Source organism: Capsicum annuum, chromosome 1 (genome assembly GCF_002878395.1).
Source record: "Capsicum annuum cultivar UCD-10X-F1 chromosome 1, UCD10Xv1.1, whole genome shotgun sequence".
NCBI classification, from domain to species: Eukaryota; Viridiplantae; Streptophyta; class Magnoliopsida; order Solanales; family Solanaceae; genus Capsicum; species Capsicum annuum.
This window is the reverse complement of record NC_061111.1, coordinates 161,430,992-161,446,283: the sequence shown is the minus strand read 5'-3', so window position 1 is coordinate 161,446,283 and position 15,292 is coordinate 161,430,992. Positions and strand designations below refer to the sequence as shown.

Genomic DNA, 15,292 nt, shown 5'->3' with positions numbered 1-15,292 from the left:
TAGCATATGAATCGCCCAATAATTGAAATAATAACTGTATCTATCGTATGAATCACCATAATACCATATGTATCACCCATTAATATCATACGTGTCATCCATACAAACTGTATCTATCGTATGAATCACCATAATATCTGTATAATGATATCATATTTATCATTCATATGGATCACCATTAAAGAATAAATATGTATGAATAACTAAATAAATTTATATATGTATCAATCATTTTTTTTTTAATGGGAGAGATTTTAGGAGAGGAAATTCTAGAAAAAAAATAGCTGTATGCATTAATGGAAGAGAGAAAATCTGGAAGGGAGATGTTTTAATTGATTATAATTTGGGAGAGATTTTAGGGAAGGTAATTTTTGAAAAAAAAAAAGCTTGCATGAGTTAATGGTAGAGTAAAAATAGATTGTGCAATTTTGTTGATATATATCAAGAGTAAAGTTGAAAATTGAGATTTAATGTAAATTTTTAAAAAATAAAAAATATTGACTAATATAATCTCTCGATTTGTATTTTGTGTAATTTATCCTAAAAATAAATAAAGTTATGAGATAATTAATCAGAGTATGGAACTTTGACTATGAACTGTTTTGATTGGGATGGGTTTGGGTAGCCCAAAATGTAAAGGCCCATGGGCTCAGAAGACACGTGTATATCATGTGTGCCTCAAATTTATCTCCCGCCAAAGAGAAGCCACAGAAAATGAAGTACGCGTTTTGGCGGGAAATTTTAAAAACATTTCACCTTACTCAAATTTTTAAAGTTGGAGTTAGAATTTGTTTTGTCCATAATTTTTGCAATAAAAATTTTAAATTTAAATGTATATTTTCAAAAAAGTATAAAAATGTAATTTAAATGAAATTATTTTATGAAATAAAATTTAGATTTAAAAAAAAATGAAAAATATAAAAGTGAAAGAAAACAACCCGTGCTTATTTTTCTCAAAGATCTTTTTTATTTAAAAATGAGGTGTTTGATTAATAACATGTTTGAGCTTGTCCCAAAATAAGCACTTATTTTGAGAAAAAAACACTTTTTTAAAAAAGAAGGGTGTTTGGTGCAAAAGTGTTTTTAAAAATAAGTAGAAGCAGTTTTTCTCCTTTTGAGAAGAAGCAAAAAATTTATGCTTCTTAAAAAAAGCAGAAACAAAAAATTATCTTTTTATGACAAAATTATCCCTATCACAAACAAATATAATATATATATATAAACGTTTGATTTTTAAAATTTAAAATATCATATTTACATCATAATTCTTTATGATTTATATATTATTATTTCATTTTCACTCATTTTCTTTAAATAAATTTGAAAATATCATTGATGATGGTGACTAAAGAATATATAAATTATTTTATTATTATTAATGATAATAATTGATAGATGAATCACGTTATAAGATTGTACTTTGACATCACATATAAATTTTTTCTCGAATATTTAATTTTCAATGTTAAAATATAGTGTATATATATGAATATAATGACTGCTTATTCGTAGTAAATTTTGACACCATAAAAATATATTAAAAAAGATAAGAAATAATAGATAGAATTTCATTTTAAATATTTGTCATCAGGTAGTATACGTATATGAATTTGGTTACTTAATTTTAGAATTGAAACGGTAAAAAAATATCTAAAAGAAAAGGTAAAAAAATAACAAATATTATCTCATTTAGATATTTGTAAACATAAATATAGTGTTTGCTAACTTTTAGTAAATTTGACAAATTAAAATGATTCCAAAAAACAAGGTAACAAAAAGAAGATAGATTCTAATTAAATATTTGTTTGATCTTTTCTTCAAACCTTCTATTCATTCAACGAGTTTATCGTATTGCACATCTTCTCCTTCATCTATAAATACAGATAATATTTCTCATATATACATATACTTTACTGCTCTCCAAATATAAAGTCATCTCTATTATTAATAAGTTATTTTTTTGAATCAAGATTGCTTTCTCATTTTAAAGTATGTTTTTTTAATAATTATCATGCTATAATTAGATTTTTTATGTGCATACATATAACAGTACGTACTTTTTAATTAAATAAAAAATTAATTAAAAATATTATAATAGATATTTAAAATATTTTTTCTCTATAAATTAATTTTAGTAATAAAAGTCTATTGATAGATGTCCTTTTTGGCCATTTGGCTCAAAAAAACACTTATTGAAAAAGATTATCCAAACATAATTTGATTATCAAATACACTTTTCGAATAAATTTACCAAACACAAACTGTTTTTTTTTTAAAACACTTTTTTGAAAAGTCATTTTATAAAAGTGTTTATCAAATAAACAGTTTTGCAACAGCAATCTCAAACGGGCCCTAAGCTTTTGAGAAGGAAATAAGTGCTTTTGGAGAGTTGCAAATACAGTTCTTCATAACTTAGTTTAATTCAAAAAATACTTTTTTGAAAAACACTTATGCTTTTTTTTTTTTTTTAAAATACACTAATTATTATTTAAAAGTGTTTTAAAATTTATTGACTAAGCACAAATTATTTTTCATAAAAAAGTATTTTTTTGAGAAGTAATTTTTAATAAGAATTTCTCAAAATAAGTTGATTTTAAAAATTTGGTCAAACAGACCATAAATAAAAGATATTTTTATTGCCAAATAAAATTTTAGAATAAATGAAATAATTTTCCTCAATAAAGTGAAAAATGCCCAAACGTCTCCGAACATTTCCCTCCCATCTTCTCAATCATTTTGAAAGCTCAATTATTCCAAATTCCTCAGTTAATTTCAAGGGTTATATTAGAAGTCCGAACTCCGAATTTTTCATTTTCGAGTAAATGTATTTGAGTTAACGAGGATAGAAATTTCAATGGCCGAAACCGAGCAAGTTACGTTACACTCCAGAATCTTCGTCGGTGTTCATTTTGTTCTTGCCGGATTTGATTCTCTGAAAAAAGAGCAGGTTTTCCCTGATTACCAACTTCTTCAATTGTACTTTAAATGTTATGGTTGTTACTATGATGGTTCTACTTTTACAATTCTTCACTGTTTCCTTGAAGATTCGATCCAAGCTTTTGGAGGGTGGTGGAGTTGACGTGAATGAATATGGACCGGATTGCACACACCTCATTGTATATAGAACGGTTTATGTAAGTACATATGAATGACTAATTTGCTTTGCGTCTTACTGTATAATTCCCTCTAAAGTCTTAATTGATTAATTTATCCCAATTTTTTTTTAATTTACTTAGATATCTTACCATTATTCATGAAATTGGGGACTAAATTTTTATGTTTAGGATGATCCCATATGTGTAGCTGCTCGATGGGATGGAAAAGTTTTAGTCACAAGCTTGTGGGTTGAGCACAGTTTTGATGTGGGAATGGCTGTCGATCACCTCTCCGTGAGTTTACTGCGGAATGTCCTCATGTCATATATATACTGTGTTTATGATTTGGAAATAAATTGGATTCTGCTTATAGCTGAATGTTTGATGATAATGACTGCATTGTTTCAATTTATAAAATAGTGTGATAGCAAGCTTGTGATAGATTTCATTTCATATGCACATTTCTTTGAGATTTGTTTGTTTTCCTCTTACGGATACCTGAGGCGCCTGAATTGATGTCCAAGTTGTGTTCACAAATCCAGTTGTCATATGCTTTACATTTCACATGCTTTTACTTTTCCACAAGGTTGTGTCTTTGATCATTATGGATACCTGAGGCGCCTGTATTTACTTTTTTATCTTCCTGGACAAAGTTGAGTTGAAAATATTGTGCATGGAAGATTTGTACAAAGATTGACCTAAATAACTAAGTAACTAACTACTTGAACTTTTGATGGCGCCGTGATTGTATCCATTGGCCTGTGTTTTGCTCCTTTAATGTTTCACATGAATGTTTTCATTGGTTTGTATGAGCTCAAAAGTTCTCTCTGCTGGAACATTTTGAGTCTTTGCTCCATGATTCTGCTGGACATTTGTAGTCTCTTTCCTTTAAAATTAGACAGTTTACCTCCGCCATCCCCAAAGACTGTTTGATAATCACACCTCAGGATATTCACTACTTTTACAGATCATGTACAGACCGATGAGGGGTTTGGATGGAATCCCAGGGGCTAAATCTCTAATTCTGTGCTTAACTGGATATCAGTGGCAAGACCGAAATGATATTATGGTTAGTAGATTTCAACTCTTGTTTTTTTAAAAACCATTATATATTTCTTAGCAAAGAGAATCTGAACAGTTGCATTTCAATTTCGTTCTTGTGACCTTGCTATTTGGTTCATCATCTTCTTCTTCTTCTTCCAGACAATGGTCGGCTTGATGGGTGCAAATTTTACAAAGCCATTGATTGGAAACAAAGTCACCCATCTTATTTGCTACAAATTTGAGGGTAAAGTGCGTTTTTCTGTTGCAGTACTGCTAGCTATAATATCTTGTCAGTGCATTTTAGTACTTGAATGTACTTCTAAATATGTGACCTGTAGTGCTGATTCTGAGGTGTAAATTATGTTGGATATTGCTATGTGCTGGATAAGGCTATCCACGGGGATGGGACAGGATGGAGAACGAACTTAACGTTAATCCCGTTATCCAAGGGGGGAACAGGATAAGGGGGACCGGGACGGAGGGCGGAGCAGGATAGGGGGATGAAACACTAATCCTGTCCCATCCCACTAAGCTTACTGAACGTGACAGGTGGCCTTAGTGGGATTTTTTTTTTTTAAATTGTATTGATTTATATATTTAAGCACTAAAGCATTATAAAGATGGTAGTGCAATACAAGACTACATAAATTTAGTAAATTTAAGAAAGACTACAAGTAAAACAATTCTTTAAAGATTTGTAAAGCTAAGTGTAATCAAGCTTCTTGGATGGTGAAAAAGATTTTCAGTGCCAAAGAAATATTTGGATGGCATAGCATGGCATGAAAACTACCTGAAGCAGCTAAACAAATTTTCTATTAAGAATGTGTACCTCTTAATGGGTGATGATTACTCAAAAATGGAGTAGAAGAGGCTTATTTGAAATAATTCTGGGTTCCCAAAATCGATCTTCATCCTGCAGTTGGCACTGCTGGACAGATTATCTACCAAGGATTGTCTACTGTCTTGGAGCTTTATTTAAACAACTACATGTCCACTTCGTGATCAATTGGATGAGAGCCACAACCATCTCTTTTTTTTCTCCATGTTCCTACTCAAAGTATATATGGAACAAAATATTGCAATGGAAGGGTATTAATAGGCATGCTCAAAACTAGCAAGAAGGATATATGGAACAAAATAATGCAATGGAAGGGTATTAATAGGCATGCTCAAAACTAGCAAGAAGAGAGAACACAGACTACTATACATGCATCTGGTCAAGTGTTAAAGCTGACCTTTACAGAATGACTTTAGTAGGAGCGACTTATCATATATGATTGGAAAGAAATGCAAGACTGTTTACACAAAGGAAGTGAGTGAGCAAAAATTTGTGCGACAAATTGTCCAAGAAGTCTTTGTCCGAGGATCCATGATGAAGAAAATGAAGAATCATCTAACAGATATGAACTTACCTACCTTGAGTTGGCTAGAATTTTATAAGTTTCTTTTTGATTTGTTTGATTGGAAAATTCGTTCTTGAGCTGGGGGGTCTCTCAGGTAGAGGTAAGATCTGCGTACGCTCTATCCTCCCCAGACCCTACTTTGTGGGACTATATTGGGTATGTTGTTGTTTGTTGATTGGGATAATGAGGCTTGAAGATCAGATTTCCCAAAAGAGTTTTGTACTTACTTGGTAAATAATATAACTGTTAGTTACCATTAAAAAAAGAAACAATTCTTAAAATAATTCAAGGCTAAAGCCTTTAATTTATCAAACAGAACCTCCAAATTTCAACAAGCAATACAATTGCAAATCTTCTTTTTTACTTCTAATTTCTAAACTATTGGTTTCCTGTAAATATATTTTGTAAATTTCTTATAATTTCTTAATAAAGCTTCGCAAGTTTGGAAAAGAAGACTTGGAATTGTATTGCTGAGTGAAATTTGACAATTGAAATTTTGTATAATTTCACAATCTTTAAATAAGGTGGAAAAAGTTTTAAGTTGTCCTCTGCTAAAGAATGTTTGTGCTCTACTGTTTTTACTAAAATCGCCATAACTTCTCAACCGAGTATCGGATTAAGGCGAACTGGTATCGTTGGAAAGCTGATTCAATTATCTACACATTGGTGGGTCTAGAGCTGGAAAATTCTACTCTTATCAAGAGTTATACACTTTTGAATTTGTCTCTTGACATACTAGGAGCTAAATGAGCTAGGAAAAATACGGGGTATTACAGGACCCATCAAGGTAGAATCTCTAACCCGGACCAAATGATAGAGACACCCCTTGAAAATTAATTTCCGAGCTCTAAGATACAAAATAAAGTTTCCTTTAGGTACTAGGGAACTCCCCTCCCATTTAAGAACCGGCTAATTAGGGAATTTAGAAATGATCTTTCGGGTCCGACAATCTAAAGAAGCATAGCACGAGTGCAACCAATCCATCCCCAATATGACATCAAAATCAACCATGCCTAACTTTATCATATCTATCAGAGTTTCTCTAATCTCTACCATCAACAGACACCACACAACCCTTAAAGACTCTCCTAGCAACCACAGAGTCACCCGCCGGGGTACAAAAGAGTTTTGTACTTACTTGGTAAATAATATAACTGTTAGTTACCATTAAAAAAAGAAACAATTCTTAAAATAATTCAAGGCTAAAACCTTTAATTTATCAAACAGAACCTCCAAATTTCACCAAGCAATACAATTGTAAGTTTTCTTTTTTACTTCTAATTTCTAAACTATTGGTTTCCTGTAAATATATTTTGTAACTTTCTTATAATTTCTTCATAAAGCTTCACAAGTTTGGAAAAGAAGACTTGGAATTGTATTGCTGAGTGAAATTTGACAATTGAAATTTCGTATAATTTCACAATTTTTAAATAAGGTGGAAAAAGTTTTAAGTTGTCCTCTGCTAAAGAATGTTTGTGCTCTACTGCTTTTACTAAAATCTCCATAACTTCTCAACCGAGTATCGGATTAAGGCGAAACTGGTATCGTTGGAAAGCCGATTTAATTATCTACACATTGGTGGGTCTAGAGCTGAAAAATTCTACTCTTATCAAGAGTTATACACTTTTGAAGTTGTCTCTTGACATACTAGGAGCTAACTGAGCTAGGAAAAATATGGGTTATTACAGGACCCATCGAGGTAGAATCTCTAACCTGGACCAAATGATAGAGACACCCCTTGGAAATTAATTTCCGAGCTCTAAGATACAAAATAAAGCTTCCTTTAGGTACTAGGGAACTCCCCTCCCATTTAAGAACCGGCTAATTAGGGAATTTAAAAATGATCTTACGGGTCCGACAATCTAAAGAAGCATAGCACGAGTGCAACCAATCCATCCCCAATATGACATTAAAATCAACCATGTCTAACTTTATCATATCTATCAGAGTTTCTCTAATCTCTACCATCAACAGACACCACACAACCCTTATAGACTCTCCTAGCAACCACAAAGTCACCTGCCGCGGTAGAAACAAAGAAGGGGTCCGGAATACACTCAGGACCAAAACCAACATGCACAACCACAAATAGGGTCACATAAGAAAGAGTGGACCCCGGATCAAGTAAGCAATACACATCACGGTATAAGAGTTTCAACACATTACTAACGACATCTGGAGATGCCTCAGACTCCTGACAGGCAGTGAGAGCACAGAGACGGTTTCGACCAGTGCCGGAGCCAGAAGGGGCACCCTATGGTGCAAGAGCTGATGAGGAGGCAACAAGAACCTTGTTAGCTCCAGAAGCAACCTTACCATGGGACAGTTCCTCAGCATATGCCTTGGCTGACCACATTTGAAACGCCTATCCCTTCCTTTATGACAAAACCCACGATGCAACTGCCTACAAAACTTGAAAGGAGAATATGATGGAACTGACTGAGCCCCACTAGCCTGAGATTGGGCAACCTGTGCCCTAGAACCATCGCCACCCCGCAAATGTGCATCACCAGACGGCTTTGGATAAGGAGCACTAGTCGTCGAATAGGACCTAAAATTGCCCTACTTCTTCTTAGACCACTTTTCACCTTCTCTACCACATTGCTGCTGACCTCTACCCTGGTTCGAATAGTGGAATTTCTTGCTCTGCCTCTCCCCAAATTCAGCCTGCTTCTTCTTCTCTTCTTTGACTTGCTGCATGTAAACTACCAGCCGAGAAATATCCATATCCTTGTTTAACAAGGCAGCCTTAGGCCTCATTTGTTTGCACTTAATAGAGGTCTAAACTTGAATGGTTCAGACTTCAGATCATTAAGAGTTTTTTTTTTTTTTTTTTTTTTTAAGATTTTAGCTCTTAATAGGTCTGAATAGGTCTTAATTATTCAGATCAAGAACCAAGTCTTAATAGGTCTGAAGAAATATTCTAGTGTTTGATAATATTCACTACTCTATTCATAATCAGCAGTCACCACCACTAACCACCTCTGCCACCGCTACCATTGTCAACCACCACCCACCACCACCAACCACCTCCACCATCACAACCACCATCGACAACAAATATCGTTACCAACTACTATTGTCAACCGCTACCGCACCTACTACCTCTATTATTCTATTATATTCACCGCCACCACCGGCGTCAGCAACACCACCATCATCAACCACTACCGGCCAATCCCTACTACCGACCAGCTCATCTATCACAATTAGGACCACTACTAACTACCACTAATACATCACAACCTCTACATATATTCTTCGACCGCCACCACCATTGTCACTAGTAACGTCACCTCCACCACCACTTCAACCACTACCATCGCCACAATTTATCTCTACTAACAACTATATCCACCATCCCAACAAACAACATGTCCAACTAGCACCAACACATCATCAACCATCATGCATTCATGTTTCAGCCAACACAATCAACACCTCAAACTACTAACATCAAGCAACATCATATCACCACCACCACCACTACCATCAATCGCTACCTTCATAACAGTCACTACAATACCAACCATCACAACTATCACCACCAACATTATTTGTCACCAATATCAATCATTGTCATCGCAACCATCATTATAAACCATCTCCATTATCACTAACAACAACAACAACAACAAACCCAGTGTATTCCCACTTTGTGGGGTCTGGGGGGGGTAAGATGTACGCAGTCCATACCTCTACCTCTGATGAAGTAGAAAGGCTGTTTCCGAAAGACCCCCGGCTCAAGTTACGAGATATCAAACAAACACATAGTACAGCACAGAAGCAGATGACATAACATAGATACTGCAGCCATAAGGAATATAAAACAGAGTAAAGCAGGAATGCAGGAATATAAAGCAGAGGAAAGCACACAGATTCGTAACAAACATAGAACACGGAACACGGAACAGAACATTGAATACGGAATCATACCAGGAATACACCCCCACCAATTACCTCCCTACATTAGCGACCCGAACAGGCCCTAATCCTCTGCCGTAATTCGCGTCTTCCAGACCTTCCTATCTAGGGTCATGTCCTCGGTAAGCTGTAACTGTTCCATGTCCCGCCTAATCACCTCACCCCAGTACTTCTTCGGTCTACCCCTACCCCGTCTAAAACCATCCAACGCTAGCCTCTCACACCTACGGACCGGGGCATCCATGCCCCTCCTCTTCACGTGTCCGAACCATCTCAATCGTGCTTCCCGCATCTTACACTCCACTGAAGTCACCCCAACCTTCTCCCGGATAGTCTCATTCCGAGCTCTATCCCTTCGGGTCAGTCCACACATCCAGCGCAACATCCGCATTTCTGCCACCTTCATTCTTTGGGTGTGGGAGTTCTTAACTGGCCAACACTCCGCTCCATACAGCAAGGCCGGACGGACTACCACCCTATAGAATTTACCTTTAAGCTTGGGCGGCACCTTCTTATCACACAGCACCCCCGATGCAAGTTTCCACTTCATCCATCCCGCCCCGATACGGTGCGAGACATCCTCGTCAATCTCACCGTTACTCTGGATCACGGACCCGAGGTACTTGAACTTATCCCTTTTCTTTACCTCCTGCGCTTCTAGCCTCACCACTACCTCATTCTCTCGCCTTACGTCATTAAACTTACATTCCACATACTCTGTCTTGGTTCTGCTCACCCTGAACCCTTTAGACTCCAGAGTTTGCCTCCACAGCTCTAATTTGTCGTTCACACCCCCTCGCGTCTCATCTATCAGGACTACATCGTCTGCAAAAAGCATACACCACGGCACCTCCCCTTGGATACGCCGCGTTAACACATCCATTACTAGCGCAAACAAAAAGGGACTAAGAGTAGATCCCTGATGCAATCCTGTCAGGACAGTGAAATGCTCTGAGTCTCCTCCCGCCGTCCTCACCTGGGTTTTCGCTCCCTCATACATATCCTTAATTACTCTGCTATATGCCTGCGGTACTCCACTCACCTCCAAGCATCTCCAAAGCACCTCCCTGGGGACTTTGTCGTACGCCTTTTCTAGGTCGATGAACACCATGTGCAAATCCTTCTTCCTTTCCCTATATTGCTCCACCAACCGCCGTACCAGGTGAATTGCCTCCGTCGTCGAGCGGCCGGGCATAAATCCGAACTGGTTTTCCGAGATAGACACTATCCGTCTCAGCCTCACCTCGACCACTCTCTCCCAGATCTTCATAGAGTGACTCAGTAACTTAATCCCCCTATAGTTATTGCAACACTGAATGTCCCCCTTATTCTTATAGAGGGGGATCATGGTACTCCACCTCCACGCCTCGGGCATCTTTGCTGTCCTGAAAATTTCATTGAACAATGCAGTCAACCACCTTACACCAGCCTCTCCAACGAACTTCCAAAACTCCACCGGTATCTCATCCGGCCCCGTCGCCCTACCCCTTCGCATCCTGCGGACTGCCTGTCTAACCTCGTCTACCTTAAAACGTCTACAATAGCTAAAATCCCGACGCTCCCCTGAGTGCTCCAGTTCCCCTAACACAATAGCTCTGTCCCCCTCGTCATTCAAGAGCCTATGAAAGTACGACTGCCATCTCTTCTTTATGTGGCCGTCCTCCACCAACACTCTACCGTCCTCCCCCTTAATGCACCGCACCTGATCGAGGTCACGACCCTTCCTCTCCCTAGCCTTAGCGAGTCGGAACAACTTTTTCTCCCCTCCTTTCCCCTGTAACCCTGCATACAAGCTCTCAAAAGCAGCCGTCTTAGCTGCCGTGACCGCTGACTTCGCCTCCTTCCTTGCTAGCTTGTATAATTACATACTTTTATAATACATAATTAATTTTTCATTTGAATTGTATTTTTTATTTTATTATATATACAAATAATTTTTTTTTTGCACATTCAGATGTTAAAAAACAAACAGTCTTAATCATTCAGTTTTCAGATCTAGAGACAACATCTTAATCATTCAGATTCAGACGTCTGAATCTTAAAAAAAACAAATGCACCCTTACTTTCTAGAATCAAGTCTCGGGACAACTCAGAAGCGAACTTCCTCATTGTAGACCTTATGCTAGACATCAACTCCGGAGCATACTGAGATAACTGATAAAACTTCAAGGCATATTCCTTGACTGCCATCTTTCCTTGCTTCAAATTGACAAACTTTTCTGTTTTCGCCTTCCTCAACTCTTGATGAAAGAAGCGGTCACACTAGAAAAATCGTCCCATAAAGTAGACTCAACATCATCGCCCCTAGACTGGTCCCATTGGTACGCCACATCTTTCAATTGGTAAGTGGCGAACTCCATGTCCTCCACATTAGTGGCGTGCATCACACGAAAGATCTTTTCCATCTCATCAATGAAATATTGAGGATCTTCCTCAAACTTAGAACCAGTGAAAGTAGGACTCAAATCTTTTAAATTGGCCAACTCTAGTGGTCTCGGAGGATGGAGTAACTGAAGCAACATGCTCAGCCTGCGAGGCTACCAACTGGGTAAGCAAGTGGATCAACTAGTGAAAATTAGCATTAGACACATATGCTCGAGGTGCTTGAGGCGGAACATGAGGAACTGGTGGAGCTCTCTCGGGGCAATTAGAAGCAGCGACCCTAGACCGGGTTTGAACTCTTGGAGTAGGACGAGCTCCGTCCACATTGTCCTCGGACTGGACAGAAGAGTTCCCGCGGACATTAAATCTTCTTGGAGGCATGACCTGAAAGGCAACAAACGGGAATTAGAGCACAAGATCTTAGACTTTATAGTTCGAAATTGAACAACAAGAATGGAAAACATTCCTAAATGCCTCGTTGCCTCTTCTTTATAAGCGTAGCGCGCTACACACTTATAAAAGAGACTCTACTTAACACGGCTTTGTGGACACCCAATTGACCATGAACGTAGCGCTCTGATACCAATCTGACACAATCAAATCAGGGCCTGGCCGTTTCGGGTATCTCAAGTCTAACCAAGACCGGAGACCACCCCCAATTACCCAACCATTGACCTCCTTACACCCATATCGGATGAATTTCGAGCATATAACAAAATAAGAGAATATAAATTTAAAGACATTATGATAAGTTTTTAACCAAAACCAACCACCAACAACGAAACAACCAACCATACCAATACGATACCAATACCACCCATGTCCATAGTAGTCCGACAAAGCCTTTAATCGAAACCTAAGAATATCTAGTCGGGACATGCCCTCGACCATAGCCACTACAATATTACATTGAGGCCCTATTTATAGACAATACATTCCAATCCTTTTCCCAATAGGACACTACATTACAATCTCTTTCCTCTTTTTCCAAGTAGGATTCTATATGGTATTTCTATTCTTACTCATATTCTAACACTCCCCTTCAAGTTGGTGCATAGAAGACATGTGTACCAAGCTTGTTATGGATGTAGTTAATATGAGGATCGATGAGGGACGTGGTGAAGATATCTGCAAGAAAACTGATAAGGACTGCTTTGGATGTCTGGGAGACCTCAACTGAAACGAAACAAACTGAAAAAGTGATCCGAAAATCAGTAAACATATCTGGAAAGTCGATGTGTCGCTGGAAAATTGCCGGAAACTGGTATAAAATATATGGTTCATCTTGAAATCAAGAGATGAGTAGATCTTGAACAAGATAGTCACTGAAGAACTGGCCGGAACATACTCACGTGCTGGATTATTAGATTGATGGCTGAAAAGTGGTCACCATTTGAGAAAAATTATATGGGTTCGATCGGACTGATGACACGCCCTATTGAGAAAGAGAATTATACGAATAGAGTCGGAATGACGACATGACCCTACTGAAAAAGAAAAATTATCTGGTAGGGTCGGAATGACGACACGACCCTATTGGAAAAAAGAACTTATATGAGTAGGGTCGGAATGATGGTACGACCCTACGCAAATCAAATCTGAGGAATCACCGTAAAGACGCATGGAACTACGTAGTCACCAGAAAGAAGCATGGTGCTACAGAAATTAGATATGAGAAAGTAGGGGAAAGAAGTGCGGTGGCCTAACTTTTACTAACATGATCATTTGCTGAACGGGCGACATATATGGGTTATAGCCGCCCGCCGACAGTGGAAGCTCTTTAATTCTTTACCAAGATCATAGTGGCTCTGATACCATGTGAGAATATAAGAGAAAAATATTATTGAATTGTTGTAACTACATTATTACATTGAGGCCTTATTTATAGACACTATATTCCAATCCTTTTCCTAATAGGACACTACATTACAATCCCTTTTCAAGTAGGATTCTATGTGATATTCCTATTCTTACTCATATTCTAACAAATAGTAAAGACATAAAGAAGTCAATAGCATGAAATAGTCTTCCGAAGTTTGGAAGCTCACCACTTCTGTCTGACTCACGAGCTGATCTCGAGTCCTAGTCAATGTGCAGGAGAAGTGAAAGTATGTCCGGTTCCTGCATCGCGTAGGGATATAACGTCCGAAGACGGTTAGCGGGGTGAATGCTAGCATGTAACTCAAGGATAAGGATTAAGTAATGCCATTAATCCAAAATCAAATCAAACCAATGCTCATAACCATATGCAAATACATATATACATATATATCATGCTGGGATAGGGAATAAAATTTAGCATGCACTTTAAAATCTTAACCTGGGCTATGTAGCCTTTACCGTCATAAGTCCACCCATGGGCTATATGGGTCCAGTGTTACCGTGTTACCCCTGAACAGGCCATAGTGCGTGTTAGTCGCAGGGGGTTCCCTTGTACCCCACGAGTACATGGTCTTCAAGACCAACCCTCATTTCGGCGAACATGAAATTCCAGTGTCCGTCCTTCGGAATCACACCTTCACGGCTAGCTATCACAACCCCCATTATTGCCCAACTAAAACATTTAGCACATAACCAAACCACTAGTTCCAGAAGTCAATTATTAAGGCATTGTTAAGTAGTATCGTCATACCGACTATAGCTTGCAAGCAATGTCATTAAGCTAACACTTGGGGGATTCCTAAGTACCTCCCTACTCCATAGTTAAAATCTCTTGGGGGATTTCTGTGTACCCTACAAGGTTTTCATAATCACTCCCCAACCATTTAACCATTTATACCATGCATTAGTTTCAAGAAACAAGCCAAGCTAAGTGATAATGCATAAACCAAAATCAATTATACAAGTGGGTTGGGGTTATTACCAATTTCCATACTAAATAATTAATTTGGGGTTTCCTTTCTACCCCTATTTTTATTTACTATTCCCATGCATTTACCTAGTATCAATTTAAGCACAATAGTTTCATAAATATCATGGAAAAAACATTTAAGCAATTTTATATTAAAAACCCTCGACCCATAGTTCAAAATCCAATATCAATATCTCATGAACAATACTTTAAATCACATGCTTTTACAAAATTGACCACGAGGGAAGAGTAACATGCTTGAAATACCAAGAAATTTGAAAGAAATTGCACCCTTAGAACCTTAGATGACCATTTTCTTTGAAACCTAGCCTTAACTTGAACAGAGAGTTTGAGAGAGAATTTTGGGAGTGTTTTATTGGGAATGAGGTGATAATGAAGTCCCTATCAATTTTGTTGAATGATCTCTCAAGTTGAGAGTTATGTCATTAAATAGAAAGAATTCTCCTTGTTCATCCCTAAAGATCTGCCATGAATCCCCTAATATCTGTCATTACATCTCTAAGAATACCTCCTATATCTAAGTATTAAAAGCTATTTACATAAATATTTACAAATATTACACATTTATAACT

General features: G+C 37.4%; 1 protein-coding gene across 3 annotated transcripts in view; it reads left to right on the top strand.

The window, feature by feature from the left end:
* The first annotated feature begins 2,691 nt into the window (after positions 1 to 2,691).
* The window catches only part of LOC107840966 (BRCT domain-containing protein At4g02110), a 23,321-nt gene continuing 10,720 nt past the window's right edge, over positions 2,692 to 15,292 (top strand). The window contains exons 1-5 of one of the 3 annotated variants that reach the window (XM_016684933.2): positions 2,692 to 2,947; positions 3,045 to 3,134; positions 3,285 to 3,389; positions 4,063 to 4,164; positions 4,299 to 4,383. In XM_016684933.2, coding sequence (XP_016540419.2) covers positions 2,855 to 2,947; positions 3,045 to 3,134; positions 3,285 to 3,389; positions 4,063 to 4,164; positions 4,299 to 4,383 — 475 coding nt within the window. In that variant the 5' untranslated portion in view covers positions 2,692 to 2,854. Of the gene's footprint in view, positions 2,948 to 3,044; positions 3,135 to 3,284; positions 3,390 to 4,062; positions 4,165 to 4,298; positions 4,389 to 4,653; positions 5,643 to 15,292 lie in introns of those variants that run through there. The other 2 variants (XM_047398666.1, XM_047398665.1) reach the window with 2 other exon arrangements.